The sequence below is a fragment of the Canis lupus genome, chromosome 25, assembly GCF_048164855.1.
Source record: "Canis lupus baileyi chromosome 25, mCanLup2.hap1, whole genome shotgun sequence".
In the NCBI taxonomy this organism is placed as follows: domain Eukaryota; kingdom Metazoa; phylum Chordata; class Mammalia; order Carnivora; family Canidae; genus Canis; species Canis lupus.
This window is the reverse complement of record NC_132862.1, coordinates 31,113,350-31,133,253: the sequence shown is the minus strand read 5'-3', so window position 1 is coordinate 31,133,253 and position 19,904 is coordinate 31,113,350. Positions and strand designations below refer to the sequence as shown.

The 19,904-nt window shown below is 38.8% G+C and overlaps 1 protein-coding gene across 2 annotated transcripts in view; it reads left to right on the top strand.

The window, feature by feature from the left end:
• The first annotated feature begins 8,709 nt into the window (after positions 1 to 8,709).
• DERA (deoxyribose-phosphate aldolase) overlaps positions 8,710 to 19,904 on the top strand; it is a 117,022-nt gene continuing 105,827 nt past the window's right edge. Inside the window, exon 1 of one of the 2 annotated variants that reach the window (XM_072798853.1) lies at positions 8,710 to 8,794. In XM_072798853.1, coding sequence (XP_072654954.1) covers positions 8,764 to 8,794 — 31 coding nt within the window. In that variant the 5' untranslated portion in view covers positions 8,710 to 8,763. The remainder of the gene's footprint in view (positions 8,795 to 19,904) is intronic. The other variant, XM_072798854.1, reaches the window with a different exon arrangement.

Sequence of the window (19,904 nt, the reverse complement as noted above, 5' to 3'; positions counted from 1 at the left end):
CAATGTTTGTTTCCTGGGAAAAATACTGATTTGAGTTTATAGATGGAAATTGCCAGAAAGTTTTCTACATCAACTATATCAAAAGACAATGTGGTTAAAGAATCTTTAGTAAACATATTGGTTCCTAATTTTGAAATGCAATTACTTCTACTGGGTTTTTAAATTTTCCATGTTTTTTGCTGGAGTTGCATTTACCTTCCTCCTAGGTTGGATAGAAATACTTGATTTGCTTTTTAAAAAAGTATCAGAATAATGTCTTACTAAATGACACGTGCTAGTTATAAGGGGAAAAAATGAGGTAAATCAGAATTGGCAGAAAGCAGGAGAATTGCTTAAAATCCCACCATCCCCAAAATCTGTTAAAAATTAGCATTAATTTTGTGTACCTGTATGTGTGTATACAGATATAAAATATTTTATAGAAGTGGGATAATTGTAGATCTGCAATGTTTATTTTACTTTATCCTTTAAGTTCAGATGGCATTCAAAAAACCTTTTTACCAGTCTCCTAATAAAATGGGTCAACTGGGTTTAGACTATACTGATTTTTTAAAATACAAGACGTATATTAAACTAGTAATTTGGAAATATTTTAGACCAATGAATAACATCTTTGTCAAATCGCTTCTTGTCTCCTCATTCATCTTGTGAATGGCCCTTGATAACTTTCCTTAAAAAAAAAAAAAAAATACAGGCAAAGAGTAAGTTTTCGGAGATTTGTGGTAATCTGAAGAAAAGCACTGTGGGGTAGGACTGTCTCTAAAGCCCAAGAGCGGTTATGTCATGGGGAGAGCCACTGAAAATCCACACAAGGTCTCATAGAATGGTTGTTTTGTGTCCGTCTTGCTCCATGCCTGGTCCTCTACTTTGCTGTAGCAATATTGTCAGTATACCCTGGGTTGCTTAGACTCTAGTCAGAGTCTGACTTACCTTAAAGTTGAGATTTATATGCACCAGATTGGATTAATGAAATTGCTGGATATTTATGAAATTTATGGTTCAAGAGGATTTCTCCTACTTGGGTTTTATAAAAATCTAAAGACTGTGCACAGATACGTGTTTACACATCACTGGGTGGCAGACAGCTTGGAATCTGTAAAAGTTGTTTGAGTTAAGTTTGTAAGCTGAAAAATTTCAGGTCATGAAGTCCTACTATGCCTTGTATTTCTTTTGTGACTAGAATGTTCATGTTGTTCACATCTCTGTGTTGATGTGAACTATCAGGTTCTTAAGCTTTTAACCCATTATTAGGTTCTGGTTACTCAAGTCCTTTCATCTCAATTTTTAGCTTTTGCCAGATTAATAGAGTTGTTTTTGATTGTTAGCTACTTTTGTTCTTATTTATTTTTTTAAGATTTTTTTTTTTAATTTGTAAGTAATCTATACATCCAATGTGGGGCTCAAACCTACAACCCCGAAGAGTCACATGTGCCACAGTCTGAGTCAGCCAGGTGCCCTGCTACTTTTGTTTTTAATAACAGAGGGCATGTTTTCAGAGATTTTACCTATTTAACTTTTTTTTTATTTTTGAAGATTGATTTATTTTAGAGAGAGAGCATGTGGGGGCAGAGGGAGAGGGAGAAAAAGTCTCAAGCAGACGCTGAACTGAGCTTGGAGCTTGATGTGGGGCTCCATCTTACAACCCTGAGATCATGACCTGAGCCGAAACCGAGATTTGGATACTTAACCAACTGAGCCACATCAGGCACCCCTAGTATTAAGGTTTTAAGGCTAACAGTTTCCCTTTGTAGTGGTATATACTGGGCATTTAGACCACTAGCAGGCTACGGAAATAACTGCTTTGGTATCCTTTGTGTATTGATTTTCTATTGCTGTTGTAACAAATTACCATAAATTTGTGACTTAAAACAACACAAATTTGTCTAACAGTTAAGGAGGTCAAAAATCCAAAATAAGTGTCACTAAACTAAAAATAAAGGTTTTTATTGACAGGATTGCATTTCTTCTGAAGGACTCTAGAAGAGCATCTGTTTCCTTATATTTTCCTGCTTCTAGAAGCCGCTGACCTACCTTGGCTCATGGTCCTTTCCTCTGTCTTCGGTGCCCGCTAATATCTTCAAATCTTGGACTCTCCTGCCACCCTCCTTCACTTAAAAGGACATGTGTGACTATAGTGGACCTGGATAATTTCCCCAGTTCAAGTTTCTTAATGATATCTACAAACTCTCTTTTGGTGTGTAAGGTCATATTTGCAGGTTCCAGGAATTAAGACATGGACATCTTTTGTAGGCCATTAGTCTGCCTACCACATTATGTAATGGGAGAATCTTCTAATAGAACAAACTTTCACAAAAAGTTCAAGTATCTACTATAGTTGCACTTGTCAAAGTCTCTAGCATTCTTTGTGTTTCTAACCTAATCACTGTTCTTCTCTTACTCAACGTTCAGCAGCACTCAGTAGTTGTCTTTTAACTTGTTTTTGAAATATATTTTCATTGCTGTGAAACCACATGCCTGGTTTTCCTTATACTTTTCTAACTCCTCCTATATTTGCCATTTCTTTTTCTGCTTGACTTCAAGTCTGGGCTGTACTTCCTAGTTCCTTCTCTCCAAAGGGGGAAAAAATATCCATTGTTATGGCACTCAGTATTTTCTGATATCTTCTAAATTTGTATATCCAGTCTCTCTGAGCACCAGAGTTTAATGGTATAGTTGTGTGTTGTACCTTAACCTTTATAAGTATCTCAGACTTAATTATTTAAAACATCTTAATTTTTCAACCAAACCAATTTCTCTTACCTTATTACTTATTCCAGTAACCAGCACTACCTAATACTTAATACAAACTAAAAGATAAGTCCTTGGGTTGCCTGGGTGGCTCAGTGTGTTAAGCAGCCGACTCTGTCTTGGCTCAGTTCATGATCTCAAGGTCTTGGGATTGAGCCCTGTGTCGGGCTCTGTGCTCAGTGTGGAGTTGACTTCAGATTTTTCTCTCTCTGACTCTCCTTTTACTCTCTCCCTCTCTCTAAAATAAAGTTTTTTTTGTTTTTTTTTTTTTAAGTCCTTGAGTCCATTCTTACCCCATTTCTAGTTTATACACAAGTCCTGCGGGGGCTTCTGAATCTAACTTGCCTCTTCTTCATTGTTACCCCTCCCCAGGCCAGGCTTTCTATTTGTCACTTGACATTATTACCATGCCTCTCTGACTACTCTTATTACCATGCCTCGCTGACTGCTCTTCTTGTGCCTTTTCCCTCTACCCTGTCCCCATCCATCCATCCATCCTCTACATGGCAGGAAAGCTGATTGCTTTAGGATTTGAAGAGGCCAGGGGGCTGCCTTATTTAAATCCATAGTGGCTTCCTATTCTAGCAATTTCTTATTATGATCAGACTTCTGCCTTCTGTGACCTTTTCATTTTTCCTTTGCTTGCTTACATTGCTGTAGCCATGGTGGCTTCATTTCAACCTCAAGGCCTTTTCACTTGGCTTGCTATGTCTCCTACTGGGTCCACTCTTACCTAGGTATTTGGATGGCTAACCCTTGTGATTTGGGTCTCAAGTCCTCCTGTATTCTTTCTCATCACTTATTTTGCCTTTATTTATAGTTCTTATCTGAAATTACCTTGCCTGTTTTTCATCTTCAGTAATACTACCCATTGGCTAGAAAAGAGGCTGGTGTACTAGTAAGTACTCAGAAGTTACTGAAACAAGGCCCTAAATTAGCACCAAATCTTATTAGACTAGGAGGGTAATTTTCCATTTATCCCCCTTGCAACAGATCATCCTGTTCAGTCATTGAAAATCAAAGCCCTTGGCCATGTACAGCCAAAGGCAACCTGTGGCCCATTTACTTAGAAGGAGCCCAGCTTGTATGAGAGTCTCATCCTAACCAACTGTTTCCCATTCCATTCTTCCTATGGAGCTGCCTCTTTAGGTCCTACTGTGCAGTAGGTCATGATAATTGAATTCCCACCTCACTTTTAGTAATTTCACTTGTGAATCATTACTTTTTAGTTTTAGTATCGTCCAGAGGTTTTTTCCCAAGAAACCAGGATTGAGTGTGGTCAGTAAATTGTCTTGAGAATTTTTTCCTATCAATAAATAAAGGCCACATTCTTTTTAATGGCTATAAAATAGTACAATAAATATGTGCTATAATTTATAACTTAAAATATTAAATTTTTAGTAGTTCATATTCAGCGTAGAATTATTTAATTGAGCTGGCTTTTCTTTGAGACTAAGGGCAGAGGAGTGGGGCACATAGTATGTAACTTTCCAGAAGGAGCAATAACATAATGGGAGTTGAAAATGCAGACTAGGAAGAAACATTTCTTTAGTAGCTACCAATGTTTTATACCAGGAGGATTAATATTTTGAAAAAAAATGTGATTCCTGTTGGATTACCGTATAAATTACTGTACATGTTGGATTTTATACCAGGGGGATTCCTAAGGAGCAAGAGCATTCTCAGGAGGTGTAGCTTTTGTTTATAGGGATGCACAATTGCCAGTGATACAGTGCCACTTAGAACAGTACAGAATCACAGTTCCTGATGAGACAAAGGAGGCATCTAACAAATTTACCTAGGAAAACAAGGTCAAAGCCTCTGAATGATGGCTAATGAACAGTAATAATACTTTATAGGTTGAGTCACTTTATATAATGGGAGAATAGAACTTGGTCAAAATATCTCCAGTAACCCAATGAAGGTTAGGATATTACCCATTTTATATATTGAGAATCTGACTTTGAAAGGTTAAATGGCTGGTCTAATGAGTTTGGCTTCAGCAAGATAGTGGGAACAGTACTTCTTTGGTCTGTAGAGTTATATTGCCTGGGCTTTAAACCATCCGCTAGCACTCACACTAATTTCACTTTATCTGTAAGAGGAGATAATAGCTCTTATACATTTTTTGGGGGAATCTCTAACATTTAAAAAAAATATATCGAATAATTGATGTAAGGAACTTAACCCATAGGAAGCACTTAGTGTTAGATAGTATTATATATTCTATCAATGATTGTATAACTTTGAGATTTTGTGGAGCAATAGGTTAAAGGAAAAAAGTAGATCGGGGCAAGATAGAATGGTTTGCTTTTAATCTTGACAAGTGAGGCTGTTCAAATTTTTTTCTACTACCATAATCTTCATAAAAGAAAAGAAATTTTAAAAAATCCAAGTTGGTACTGAAAGACCTAGTCTCAGAATAAAGATCAGTTACTTAAATTGAATAAATTTAGGTTCCATAAAAGACTCAATATAATTCTTATTCTCTTATTTCACCATGAAGCAGGATTAGATGTTCTATTAAGTGTCCTTCCAGTTCTGAAATATGTTGATTTGACATTCGTACTTTTGCCTAGTTCTCATTGCTTCTACATCTCTCCTCTTTTGACTTAGAAAACTGGTTACAATCCATGATCCGAGTCCATATTACCTAAGGAATCTGAGTTCTCCTAGGAATCATAGGATTTGAGATTAGTCAAATGGAATTGGGCTGGATAAAACCATTGCCACCATAAGAAAATAGCCTAGCAAGTAATACATAATCCTTCATCTAATAAATAGACACATATGACTACTATGTGGCAATGACTCCACTAGACCCTAGGCATATGAAGAAGCAAACACAAATGGTCCTTTCAAAGTTAACAGTTGAATTACTCCTAACTCCAGGCTTTGTAGGTTCTTGAGACTTCAAGATAAATATGATAAATTACTAGAGCTTTAATTTTAATTGAAGATAGTGTGGGGATGGGAAAAGTAATTTATTTGGCAATTTAAAAATTATATTAAAAAAGGAACAACAAAATTTGCATGACCTAAAAAAATGACAATACTTGAGTTTTTACTCATGTAAGAGCCGGTTTGAGCAATAGCTCCAGACTGGCATGCAGAGTTTACTCTTCTCTGTTCCAGGTTGATGATTCTTTACAATTAGGTTGCATTAACATTATGTGAAGGAACTTAAAAACATGGATTCCAGAGTGATGCCTAGGTGGCTCAGAGGTTGAGCGCCTGCCTTCCACCCAGGGCATGATCCTGGGACTCCATGAGTCCCACATCAGGCACCCTGCATGGAGCCTGCTTCTCCCTCTGTCTGTGTCTCTGCCTCTCTCTTTGTCTCTGTGTTCCATGAATAAATAAATAAAATCTTTAAAAAATATATATGAATTCCAGGATCCTAGAGACTGTGATTCAGTAGGGCTGTGGTAAAGCCTAGAATCTAGAAAAAACTCTTGGAAGATTCCAGTATAGTAGTGGTGGTCTACAGATAATTCTTTGAGAAGCCTTACTTAGGATACTTCAAAAGTTTCAGAAAGCAGTCAGTTTAAAAGGGAAAGTCACAAAGTGAAGCTTGCCAACATTTCTCCATTAAATTTATTTCATGGGGTGCCTGGCTGGCAAAGTTGGTAGAGCGTGTCATTCTTCATCTCAGAGTTGTGAGTTCCAGCCCCACATTGGGTGGAGCTTACCTAAAAAAGAGTAAGTAAAAAGCATAAAACAAACCCTCACTTTTTGCGTTCTATCCCTACTATCTTTCTGAATCCTGACAATTTAACTGAGTTTCAAACTGTAGAGATTGATTCCAGATTAGTATCAGCAACTGGCCAATTTTAGAAAAGGTCACTGAGAAATTTTTGAAGGAGACTGCCCAGATTTTGGTGTTTGTTTAAAATTGTATTTATTTATTCATGATAGACAGAGAGACAGAGAGAGAGGCACAGACACAGGCAGAGGGAAAAAGCAGGCTCCATGCAGGGACCCCGATGCGGCACTCGATCCCGGGACTCCAGGATCACACCCCGGGCCAAAGGCAGGCGCTAAACCAGGGCCTGGTTTAGCCACCCAGGGATCCTCCAGATTTTGGTGTTTTAATTAAGCTAGAATCTCACTGCTTTTGTTTGTTTTAATAAGTTTACATTATATGTGGATACATATAACAAGTGGCTTAGAATCTGGCTTAGAGTTGTATCTTCCCCTAAAATCAGAATTCCATTTATTTTCTTTATATCTTTTAGGGATGTCAGTGCTTTCTAGCTGAAGACCACAGGAATGCACCTATAGTTGGATAAATTTGGGTTTATCGATTTGTTGGAACAAGGATAAACAACATATGGAACTGTGAAGTGCCTCAGTAAGAAAGTGTTAGAAATGACATAGGGTTTGGGCTTGTGTTACATGATTTGGAGAAGGTTCAAAGAGGCAGAACATTACTCTGGATTGGATGCTGGCAGGAAGTGGTGATAATTCTATGACAGGGCATCTTAATTCTTGGTTGAAATACAAGAAAAATGAGGTGAGGTTAAAGCAGATGGGTAAAGAAGTGACAGTTATATTAGCCAGGATGGGAACTGTTTTTTCATTTTTTGTGGTTTGTACATGTTCATGTTTGTTTTCTGTGTTCAAGTGCGGTTCCAGTGACCTTGGCCGATATTGATGTTTTGTGAAATTGTTTATGTTCTACTTGGGAGCACCATGGTCTAGCTGCTCTGGACTTTCACAGCCTGTTTTTCACTTTTTCAGGGTTAAAATGAAAATAGAGGAAAAATGCTGTTATACATATGAGTAGAATCTAAACATGTCTAAAATCACTGAGCAATAGCTATGTCTTGACAAGCAGAGAGGCAGCTCAGCGTAGGGGAATAAGACTGGAATTACTTTTCCTATTTATCCCCATAACTGTTGTGTGAACCCGACAATAACATTAACAGCTTTCATTTGTTGAGCATCTACTATATGCAGTAACATTTTTTAGGTGCTTTATACACATTGAGCAGCTTTGCAAGACATATATATTTTGATCTCCCCATTTTACAGACAAGTAGACAGTAACATTCCTAGAACCACCTAGTTAATAAGTGGGATTGCTGGGACGCCTGGGTGGCTCAGTGTTTGAGTGTCTGTCTACCTTTAGCTCAGGGCAGGATCCCAGGGTCCTGGGATGGAGTCCTGCATCAGGCTCCCTGCAGGGAGCTTGCTTCTCCCTCTGCTGATGTCTTTGCCTCTCTCACTCTCATTAATAAATAAATAAAATCGAAGAAAAAAAAAGTGGAATTGCTGATATAATAAGGGGAGGGGATAGCACCTACTCACTTTCCGCTATACCAGGACGCCTCTTTATTTAGAACATTGGTGTCTGCAGGCTTAGCAATGGAGATCTACGTACTTGGCGGGATTGTTCTGAGACTCCCACGCTGTCATACATCTGAAAGCACCTAGCACAGTGACAGGCTCATGGTGGACAAGCTACAACTAAGACTTTTCTTTCAGCAGAGTGGAGGTGCCTCTGTCGAGATGAGGTGGCTAGTAGTCCATGTTGAGTGACTCCAGTCAATTTAAACATCCTGGATACAGAAAAGTCAGGCTGGAAAAAAAACCCAAAAAGTTAGTATCACAGATTCCGAGTTTCTCTAATAATTTCCAAGAAATTGTCAAGGTCATTTCTTAGAGATGACAAAAATGAAGTTTAGAAAGGCAGTTGATGGGGAAGAAAAAAAAAGAGAGAGAGAGAGAGAGAGGGAGAGAGAGGCAGCTGATGCGTCCCGCGTCCCACTGCATCACTCAGTGCAATGCTGAGGCACAGGCGTGACTTCATCTTGCAGTTACAAGTTTCTAAACGTGTTGGCTCAGCGCATTTGGCAACTGAAGCATTTTAAAACGGGCTTCGGTGCCCCGTGCGGGGCGCTGGCGCCCGGCGGAGGAGGGCGGCGGGGGGCGGGGCGAGCGCGGCGCCGCCTGGCGGGGGGCGGGGAGGGTCGCGCCGAGGGAGCCGGGCGCCGAGCAGCCGGCGGCGCCATGTCCGCGCGCAACTGGGGCACGGAGCTGGGTAAGGGCCCCGCGGGTGGTCCCCGCCCGCACCCACCGCGCCCCCGCACAGCGCTCCCCGCCCCCCCCCCCCCCCCCGGGCTAGGGCCAGGGCCAGACCCGGGGCTCGGCGGCTCCGGTGCTCGCGGGCGCCGGGCCTGGGGCGAGCGGGAGGCGGAGCGCGGGACCCGCCTGGCGCCTGGCGTGGCCCCGCGGGACTCGCTCCCTCTGCCCCCGCTGCTGGCAGACGGACCGACCCCAAACCAGCCGAGCGCACTAGCAGCGCCTCCCCGGAGGGGCCCTCACACAGCAGAGCAAGCCCTCAAACCACCAAAACGCACGAGCGGAAACAACCCCAAAACCGAGGCAGCCCCCCCCCCCCCCCGGGCGAGCCCCTCGCGACGGCTCCCCGCCGGGCGTCCGTGGGGGTCCGCGGTGACCACCTGCGCCCCGATGGCCCCACGCGGCCTTGCCCTGGGAAAGTGGGCCCGGGCCCGTTTCCGTGAAGTCCGGAGATTCCCGAACGCGCGTGCATTGATTATTTGATCGTTTTTCATTTTATTGATACTATCGACTATGGCAGGAAAAAGTTTACTTCTGATTTCCTCAAATGTGAGAATTTCACGATCCAAACAGCAGAACCACGATCGGGGCCAGAGGTCAAAGATCTCAGTTCGAGTGTAGCTCCGGATGCCTGGATCCTGGATCTTCAACTTAGTTGTGTGATTTTGGGCAACTTCCTTGATCACTCTGTGCTGAAGTTTTTTTGATCTGTAAAATGGTTATAATCGTAGTACTTCGTAGGGCAGTTTGGAGATCAAATGAGAGGATTTAAAGTGTTTGGTACATTCTGGGGCTAGTTTTCAGAGAATTAGCTATGATTTTTTGCGACACACGGAAGCACTTTTTGTTTTTTTTTCTTTAAAAGCGACGGTAACAATTAAATAGGCCAGACTTAAGGAGGTAGTCCAGAACTTTTGTTAAATGGTAAGTGTGTGTCTTTATAAAGATACTCGATTTCTTCACCAAATTGATTCTCCTTCAAGTTATTGCCCTTTAGCAGATTATGTTTTAAACTCTAGTTTTAAATCTGAGACGTGGACTTTAGTAATAAAGGCATATTCCCCAGATTAGGAGATCCAGAAAGATGGTGGATGGGGTACAGGATGGAGTATAGGCCTTACGTTGGTATCTTCTCGAATATGGCTCTTGTACTTGGCACACATTGAGCATACACCATTATTTTCCAAAACTTAGATGCTTATTTTTCTTCCAAGAAATACTATTAAAACCATTTTTACTTTTTTATTGATAAAATTGACACGTGACATTTTACCTTATTTGCAAAAATTACCATCACATCCGTACATTTGTTGAAAAGTATCAGTAAAGACAAAAAACAATTGTTATGTAGAATAATTGTAAATGTAGTTTTTTTGCAGCTATTTAAAGGATCATAGTTTTGCTTTATTCTCTTTGTTTAAATAAAATCAGATACATTTCAAGGATTTTTTTTTTCCTTCCCTGGTATTAATCATTATTCCAGACAGAGATTTAGCCTAAAATGTAAAATAAGTTACTTGAATTATTTATGTACTAGGAAAAAAATCATTCAGTATTAATTTATGCAGTATATTAACTGATGCCTTTTATAGTTTTCTAATTAAAAGTCTTTTTGAATAAACACTGTCACTTCTTTTAAAGAAATTAATGTGAATTCCCTATTACAAAAGGAATTCATGACTATTGTAAAAATTTTAGAAAATATAATTAGCACAAAAAACCTGAAATTATTACTAATCCAATCACTTATTTATATGAAGTGTATATACCTCTAATTAATAGATTTTTTTTTGAATAAATAAATAGGCTCATTTGAGACTGAGCCTCACCCTTATGATCAAACCCTTTAGGGAAAACCTACTTTTATCATGGCATTTAGATATGTGAAAGAAAGCAAATCCTCTAACTTTAATGTTAATTTTTATGTCTGTGGTTAGTGATCAGTGCTGTCTGTGTAGGGTATTTTATACTTAAAACATTTCTGATTTTCTCCAACTCAAACATAAAGCTAAAAACACTTTCTTTGGGCTGTGTTTGCCCTTTGTGCGTAAGTGACAGCTGTATCCTCATAAAAGCTTGATCAGTTTGGAGTCGGAAGGGTTAAAAGCCCTAAATCTGGGCCTGGTATTGAGAAGCCTATGGTTCTGGCCAAGCTACTTGATTTGTTTCCACCTAAGTCACTGGCTGTCAAAGTTTGCTTCCTGGGCTAGCAGCGTTGACATTGTATGAGATCATATTAGAAATGCACATTCTCGGGCCCTGTTGACATCTTAATGAATCAGTTCTGGGATGGGGCTGGGCCTTCTGAGTTCTAAGTCCTCTGGGTGGTTCTGCAGCACACACGTTTGAGAACCACTAGCCTAATGAGCTCTATGGTGCTATGGGGCGTTTCTTGCCTTATGTATTCTATTAAAATGTTCCTATGTTCTTTTCTTTATTCTCCTAGACACCTCCCAAGTTTTGCCTAAAATGTAGGTACAGCACAGGCAGTGATCTTTCTTTTTGTTCATTGGTGTATCTCAGGCACCTGGAATAGTTTTCACCGTACCAGAGGCCCTCAAAGATATCTGTTGAATGAACTAATGAATTTAGAACTGCTCCTTGCTTGGGAGAACTGGGGCATTTCTGTGTAGGCAGGTGCTAGGGGAGGTACACTTTCCTTTTTCTGAACATTATTAAAATTTAAGTTTGTTACTTTTGTCTCAAGAGGCTTATGAAGGATGTTGACTGTGTGGCTTCCTTTCATTTTTTAAAAAATTTTTATTTATTTATGTATTGATATTTATTTATTTATTTATTTATTTATTTATTTATGGCTTCCATTCAAATGTAATTTTCTTTGGAGGCATCTGGAAAATGGGGGTGTTGTATTAGGTGACTTCTAATGATCTCCCTACTCTGTATATCTGTAAGCTCTTGTGTACAGAAAGAAAAATGTCAAAAGTATCTGAAAAACAATAGGGAAAGAAAGCAATTGAAAACTGATTTTTATTTTATGTATGTATTTATTTATTTATTTTTAAAGATTTATTTGTTTGTTAATGAGAGACACAGGCAGAGGGAGAAGCAGGCTCCATGCAGAGAGCCCGATGTGGGACTTGATCCTGGGTCTCCAGGATCATGCCCTGGGCTGAAAGCGGTGCTAAACTGCTGAGCCACCTAGGCTGCCCAAAAACCGATTTTTATTTTTATTTATTTGTTTATTTATTTATTTTTTTTTTATTTTTCAAAAACTGATTTTTAATTTGGAGGGATGGCTTTCCTGTATTACATACACAGGAGATTATTTTAGGTATATATCCTCAGTTGGAATGATCAGAGATCATGATTACTGAGGAATGTAAAGATTATTTTACTCTGTGGAGGCGCTTTCTGTAGTGCAAGTCAGAACAAACAAAAGGGGCCTCTTATTTGTTTAAAACACAGATAAAGGAGATTAGCTTTGGCTAGTTGCCAAACCAAGAGCCATGATGGGATTTTGTATTTTATGAAGCACATTTATTCATTCAGAAAGTGGTTATTGAATACCAATTAGGCACTGGGTAGTAGTATTCTGGATACAAGATGGACAAGGATAGTTCCTGCTTTCACAGACCTAGGTCTGATTCAGGAGCTGGGCATCAAGCCAAAGGTACAATTAAAATAATTGCAAATGTGATAAGCAGTTATTTTTCATTTATTTTTGTCTGCTTAAGCAATTAGCTAGAGGTACCTAAGCTGTACCTTGAATGGATTGTGATATCCAAGTGTTCCGCCTTCTGACATTGTAACTTTTATTTTCCCTTGAAGAACTTAGGTAAGAACCAAGAATGTAGGGAGCTCATTTTTGCCACTCCTGCTGAAGAGTAACTTTGATGTAGAACACAGATTTTGGTAATGATGATTTTTCCACTGCAAAGCTATCTTTAAAGAATTTTTTAAAAAATAATTTGGAATGAAATTTTAAATCTTAAAGTTTGGCCAAGCACAGGATGCTGGAGAATAATTCTTCAACACTAGCCAAGTGCCAGACACTGTGCCTAGATGCTAGGTACAAAGATAATGGTTAACATAGAGCTCTAGCTACATTCCAGGCAGTATGTTAAATACTTTTTGCATTATCTGTTACTCTTCGCAACAGCTCTATGAAGATTCTACTATGATGTCCTTTTTGCAGATGTGCAAACTGAGATACAGAGAGTTTTAAGTAACTTGCCAAAAACCAGTTAGGCAGAGCTTAGGCAGAGCTAAGGTGTCAGAGCCAGAATTCAAACCTAGGTGGTTTGGTGCTAACGCTGCATGGTTAACCACTGGACACTGTCTCTTGGTGCTAATTGGGGGCACTCAGTCTGTAATACAAGACTGTATTGTTGACCAGCAAGTCAATAGCAGGTGACCCATCCTGGGTCTCCAAGATCACGCCCTGGGCCGAAGGCAGGCGCTAAACCGCTGACCCCCCCCCCCCCCCCCGCCCCCAGGGATCCTCTGTGAAAGCTTTTTGTTTTCTTCCCATAATCCACCTTTTTCTTTTTTTTTTCTTTTTTTACCTTTTTTTCTTTCTTCTTTTTTCCTTTTTTTTTTTTTTTTGAGATTTATTTATTTATTCAGATTGAGAGAAAGAGAGAGGCAGAGACACAGGCAGAGGGAGAAGCAGGTTCCATGCAGGGAGCCCGATGTGGGACTCGATCCTGGGTCTCCAGGATCACACCCCAGGCTGCAGGCAGCGCTAAACTGCTGCGCCACCGGGGCTGCCCTTTTTTTTTTTTTTTTTAAATTAAGTAAATTCTACACCCAATGTGAAGCTTGAACCCAAGATGAAGACTTGATGACTGAGCCAGCCAGGTGCCCCCATAATCCACACCTTAACCATTGCAATTTGTTTTAGAGAAGATGAAGTTTATTTTGAGAAAGAATGGAAGTATCCAATCTTTGGTAAATTAGGAGAGTAGGTTTAGATATCACTGAATGAGAAATTTTCTGGGATGACATGTTAAACCCATCCTTCCTCTGGGAATTTTTTTTTTTAAGATTATTTATTCATTCGAGAGAGAGAGCAGGGGAAGGAGCATGAGGAGAGAATCTCACTCAGATTCCCCACTGAGCATGGAGCCCGATGTGGGGCTGGATTCCATGACCTATGAGATCATGACCTGAGCCAAAATCGAGGGATGCTCAGCTGACTGAGCCACCCAGGCACTTTTGGGAATTCTTTACATAGATGTACTGATACACCTCAGAGTATGCCTCAGAGCATCGTGGAGTGGGGACCTGGGAGTGATTTGCCAAGTGATCAGAGTAGAGGAGTTTTAGTTTCCTTAATTTCTTTTTCTTGTCTCTTTGTATTTTTATAAAATCCCAGCTTTCATGCTCCAGTCTTTGGGCTTACCTTGTCTTGCTGGGTTTAAAAACCAATCCTGTCTCTTGATGTCATCTCATGATTAAAAAAAGAAGAAGAAAGAATGAAAATAAGTACTTACTGAAAATTTGTAATTTGTTTTGTTAATTTGAGATGACTTTCTTGTTCATTTTGTTTTTTTGATTTCTAAGTCTGAGGCCTCTCTTTATAGTTTCCTGAGAACTAGAATCTCTTCAGTTGTAAACAAGGCAAGCAGAATTAAAAGTCTCTAGATTTTAGGAGAGAAATGACATAAATCACCCTTCAATAATTCCATTTATTTATTTATTTATTTAGTGAGACAGAAGGATGTTGAAGTTTGTTTTTGAGTTAAAAAAGCCAATCCCTGCTTAAAACAAAATGTATGGTAGCATATTCTATTAGGTGGCATGTGAAAATTTGGCTGTAGCTCAGGTTAGGTAAGAATAAAATTTAAAAATTTATAGATTTCTGAGGGAAATGGACCAAGTGGAGTTAACTTGAGATTTTTTTTGACATTAAACTTGGTTTGTGCAATATCTTAAGTTAGTGTGTATTTTATATCTGAATCCAGTATTTTTTCTCCTTAATGCTTAACATATGTATATATTCTTTTGGGTCTAATAGGGTAATTTTGTAAACATTTTCTCTTTTAATTCTCCTAGTAATCCTCATCTCATAGGTGAGAAAACTAAAGCATTGAGAGTGTAAGTAACTTGTTAAATGTTTCAGAGTTAGTAAGAGTTGAGGTCGTGATTCAAATCCAGAACTTCTGATTCCAAGTTCTTTGTACCATAGCTGCCTCTGTATGTGCATGTGTGTGTGTGTGTGTGTGTGTGTGCACTTATGCACATGTGCAGAATATTCTAGGAGCTTGGGTAAAAAGATACTATGAAAGTAATTATTTTATGTAATTATGATATTGGTAATGATGAATTTATTATCCTTCCATTAAATATGATTATAAACCAGAATAACAAAAAAATTCTTTTTGCTACACCTTTTTCTTTTAACTTTAAAACAACCTTAAACTTTTAGGAAAGTTGTAAGTACCGTAGGAAGATCTTTTTCCTCTGAACCATTTGAGGAAAATGGCTGACTGACATGTTGTGTCACTACCTCTGGTTGTTTATTTCCTCTAGGAGATTTTTCTTAATAGCTACAACAGCATTGCACCCATTATAGTGAGAATGTTGACATTGATGCATTATTATATCCAGTACATGAATCTCATTCAAATGTAACCACTTGTTCAAATACTGTGCTTTATTTCAAAAAAATTCGGTTCAGAATCACACATTGCCTTTGTCCTGTGTCTCTTTAGTCTTCTTCAGTATAGAATAGTCTTTCATGGACTTGCAGGATCTTCACGCTTTTGCAGTCTACAGACCAGGTATTTTGTAGAATGTTCCTCAGTTTCTGTCTGCATTGGTTTTTTTTTTTTTTTTTTTTTTTTTTTTTTGTGGTTAGATATAGGTCATGCATCTTTGATGGAATTATCACAGAAAAGATGCTGTGTTCTTGCTGCATCCTATTGAGTAAGCATATGATTTTGATTTATTTCATTATGGATGATGTTCATTTTGATCACTCGGTTAAGGTGGTAGCCAGCCTTCCCATAGTAAAGTTAGTTTGTTTTTTAAAAAGATTTTATTTATATATTTGACAGAGAGAGAAAGAGAGCACAAACAGGTAGAGTGGCAGGCAGAGGGAGAGGGAGAAGCAGGCTCCCCAATGAGCAGAGAGCCCAATGTCAGGCTGAATCCCAGGATGCTTGAAGGCAGACACTTAACCAACTGAGCCACCCAGATGCCCCAGTAAAGTCAGTTTTTAACCTTTGTAATTAATATGTATTTTGTGGGGGTGGTACTTTAAAAATTTTAACTAGGCTCCATGCCTAGCATGGAGCCCAACGCAGGGCTTGAACATATGACCCTGGGATCAAGACCTGAGCTGAGATCAAGAGTTGGATACAGGGTGCCTGGATGGCTTAGTCAGTCAAGCATCCAACTCTGGATTTCAGCTCAGGTCATGATCTCAGGGTTGTGGGATTGAGCCCCACGTCAGGTTCCGAGCTTAGTGTGGGGTTTACTTGTCCTTCTCTCTCTCTTCCTCTTCCCACTTGTGCTCTCTCTCTCTCTCTCTCTCTCTCTTAAATAAATAAATAAATAAACAAAATCTTTTTTTTTTTTTTTTTAAGAGTTAGATACTTAACCTGCTGAGTCACCCAGGTGCCCCTGTGGGGTGGTACCTTGAAACTATTTAAATATCCTGTTCCTCTGCAAATTTTCAATTTATTTATGTTTGCTTGTTTATATTAGTATGTATTTGAGGTTTCTTATTTTCCCCATGTGTTGTAATTGTTACTATTATTAATATTCAGATTGTCCCAGATTTTGCCTACGAGAGCCCTTTCAGCCTGGCTTCTCTCTTTTTTTGACATGACCATTACTTTTAAGTACTTCCTATTTTCCGGCTTCACAAGGTATTCCACGTTTATTTGATACTTTCCTTGCCCTAGCACCAGAGCCAGCCATTTCTCTGAGTGTTTCTTTTGGTGGATGATGGTATTTAGAAGCAAGATCTGGGCAGTTGGTATGCTCCTGGTAAATGGAGTGTCTCTATTCCCAAGTCTCCCACTTGGCAGAGCTAGAGAATGTATGTACTATACACACACACACACACACACACACACGCATTTACTTCTATATTTATCTAATTATCATCTATCTATGTTTCTCTCTATAATGAGAACTTTGATTATCCTCTCCCCCCACCACCCTTCCCAACAATGCTCAGAAAGGAAAAGGAAAGAGGGCACCAGAATAAATTTTTTAAAATTTATTTTTATATGTTATAAATTTATAGTATAAATAGTTTATACTATACATAGTATATACATAGTTTTTTTAAAAAAACAAACTATGTGGCGTGCCTGCTGTTGCTGGCACTTGTTTCTAGATACTTATAGTATCAAATTATCAAAATAAGCATTACCTGTTCTGTGCTCTCCCTGGAGTTCCCAGTCCACTAAGGGAGATAGTCATATAAATCATTACAGAGAAGTAGTCAGATTGCAGAAATACAGAGGAATTCACAGGCAGTTCAAGGGAGGCTTTTTGGTAAAGGATATTTTAACAGATGGTAGTTTCCGCAAAGGGCCTGAGTAAAACCAGCGTGGCATGTTTCTTTAACTATAGGAACCCAGTTTTTAGATTTCTAGTGTAATCTTCTCATTATATTATAATGGGTAAGACTAATATTTTAGTGAAGAAAGAAAACAATCCTTCATATTCTATTTATGAAATACATACACTGTCAATATAATAATTATATGCATCTTTAGATTTTAAATTGGCATCCTTTTATGAACTTTGGCTTTTACCTTAGAAGTTTTTTACTATTTGCTTGTGAGCATGAGTGATGAGGCTATTATTTACTATTTTTATTTTTATTTTTATTTGTTTAAAGATTCTATTTATTCATGAGAGACACAGAGCGGCAGAGACATAGGCAGAGGGAGAAGCAGGCTCCCTGCGGTGAGCTTGATGTGGGTCTCATTCCAGGACCCCAGGATCACAACCTGAGCCAAAGGCAGAAGCTCAACCACTGAGCCACCCAGGTGCCCCAAGGCTGTCTTTTATTATTCTGATACTGTTCTGATAAATAGAAAAAAAAAATAGTATAATAATTTGGATTGGTCATACAATTAAATAATTGAAAGTCCTCTATGGTGCCTCCTTAGTTAAGAAAATTTTTTTAAAGCATCTCAGCCTCGTAGATATTAATTGTCAGAAAGGAAGAGAAACTTCAAGCACTCACTTAAAATGGGATACCTCTGGAAAGAAAGACTAGTAAATAGGACAGCAGATAGAGCCCTTGAGGATGCGATTTAAACATGTCACTAGAAATTGTTTAAGTGGAGAGCTCTGGCCCTTTTAAAACACTGTCTGTCACTTGAGGATTGGGTCACCTTGAAATGTGTTCATCTTTGAGTTGAAGGCATAAAAAGGCACTTTGAAATTTTTCAGTTAACTTTGGTGTGTGTTGTGTGCTTGTCTAACGGATGTACCTCTCGTCAGTCTGCCTCAGCTGTGAGTCAGTCCCTTGGAAACTAAAGTGGTTGCAAGAGAAGGATAATGTTTCATCTCCGCTCCAGCAAACTATACAGGATATTTTAAAATGTGAAGACACTGGCTGCAACTTCTGACTCTCTTTATATAGTCTGGTCTTCCTCGCCTAAAGCAAAGGCTGAGATAAGAGTAGCTTCTGGTAATTACTTCCTAAAAGAATGCCACTTAACTGGTGCTTTGGTTCTGACGGAATGTGGTTAATGATGTCAAGGTTGTGGTCTTTATAGTTTGGTAAAAATATCCGAATTAACTATTCTTGTAATCTGGATTTGGATAAACTTTTCAGTTGAACACCTAGTAGACACACTCCTGTCCCCATGGCCAGAACGTAAGAGTGTGTGTGTGTGTGTGTGAGAGAGAGAGAGAGAGAGAAATTCAAATTTAACATTTGACACTAAGCTAGGTGTCTAGCATGCTTAAGGTATGTTAGACTCTTCATCTAAGATGTAGAGATTCTCGAATGAACATTTCCAAGTCCCTAAGTAGCTTTAAATATCCATAGTGGGGAGAAGTGCCCAGGAATCTGCATTTTCACAAGCTCCGCAGAGGGTTCCTCTGAGCACTTCAGATTCAGAACCCTGCAGGAAATTCTAGAGTAACCTAGATTAATTAGAGATTCAAGAATCTTCCATTACTATATATCATTTTTGACAAATCCTCTCTCTGTCACTTTTACCTTTAATTTCTTTGTCATATTTATGTTTGGTTAGCAATGTTTCTGTAAGCAGATTTGGGGAGAAAGGAGCCTTTTATTTTTTGATTGCAGAAAGTGAAGAATTAAGCATGAAGGCATCTTGGAAAAATCAGGAGGGGTGTTAGGCAGTTAACTAGTTGCATATAAGTGAAAGGGCATTGTGTCTGAAAAGGAGTGTATTTTATTCAAATAATGCCAGTGACTAATGGGAAATATAAGTGCTCTTCATGGTGATTTTGGAAATTGGCATGAGTGTATCTTCTCCATGGTCCTCAGATACAGGAGGGGACAGACCCTAAAGATTTCTCATTACCTGAAGATGTGAGATGATCTACCAGAAAGAGTCATGTAGTTAATTTTCTGGTGGAAAAAAAGAACTTGTTCATGTTTCCTTGGAGATTATTAATTAAGTTTGTATTGTGGATTCAGTGGAAAGGTAGGTTGTGATGATTCTCATTTTATTTGGATTTGGCAAAGAAGCTCAAGCTCTGTAGGATTTGATGTTTCGAGGGAGTTTTTTTTTTTTCTCTTTAGTATGTGGGGAGAAATTTCAGTGCTTCTGATAGTTTTCCAAGAAGAAACAAGAAATTTATCTTAGTCTTCTAAATCTTTATAAACACAGTTTATTTTCCTTTTTTTTTTTTTAAAAGTAGGCTCCACACCCAGCATGGAACCCCATGTTGGACTTAAGCTCACAACCCTGAAATCCACAGTTGGATGCTTGACCAGCTGAGTCACCCAGGAGCCTTTTTTTTTTTTTTTTTCAACTTTTGACTCCAGGATACAGTCATTATAATAATTTAAATTATTTTATTCAGCAGGTGTGTGTGTGTGTATATATATATATATATATAGTTGAAAAAATATATATAGAGAGAGAGAGAGACTC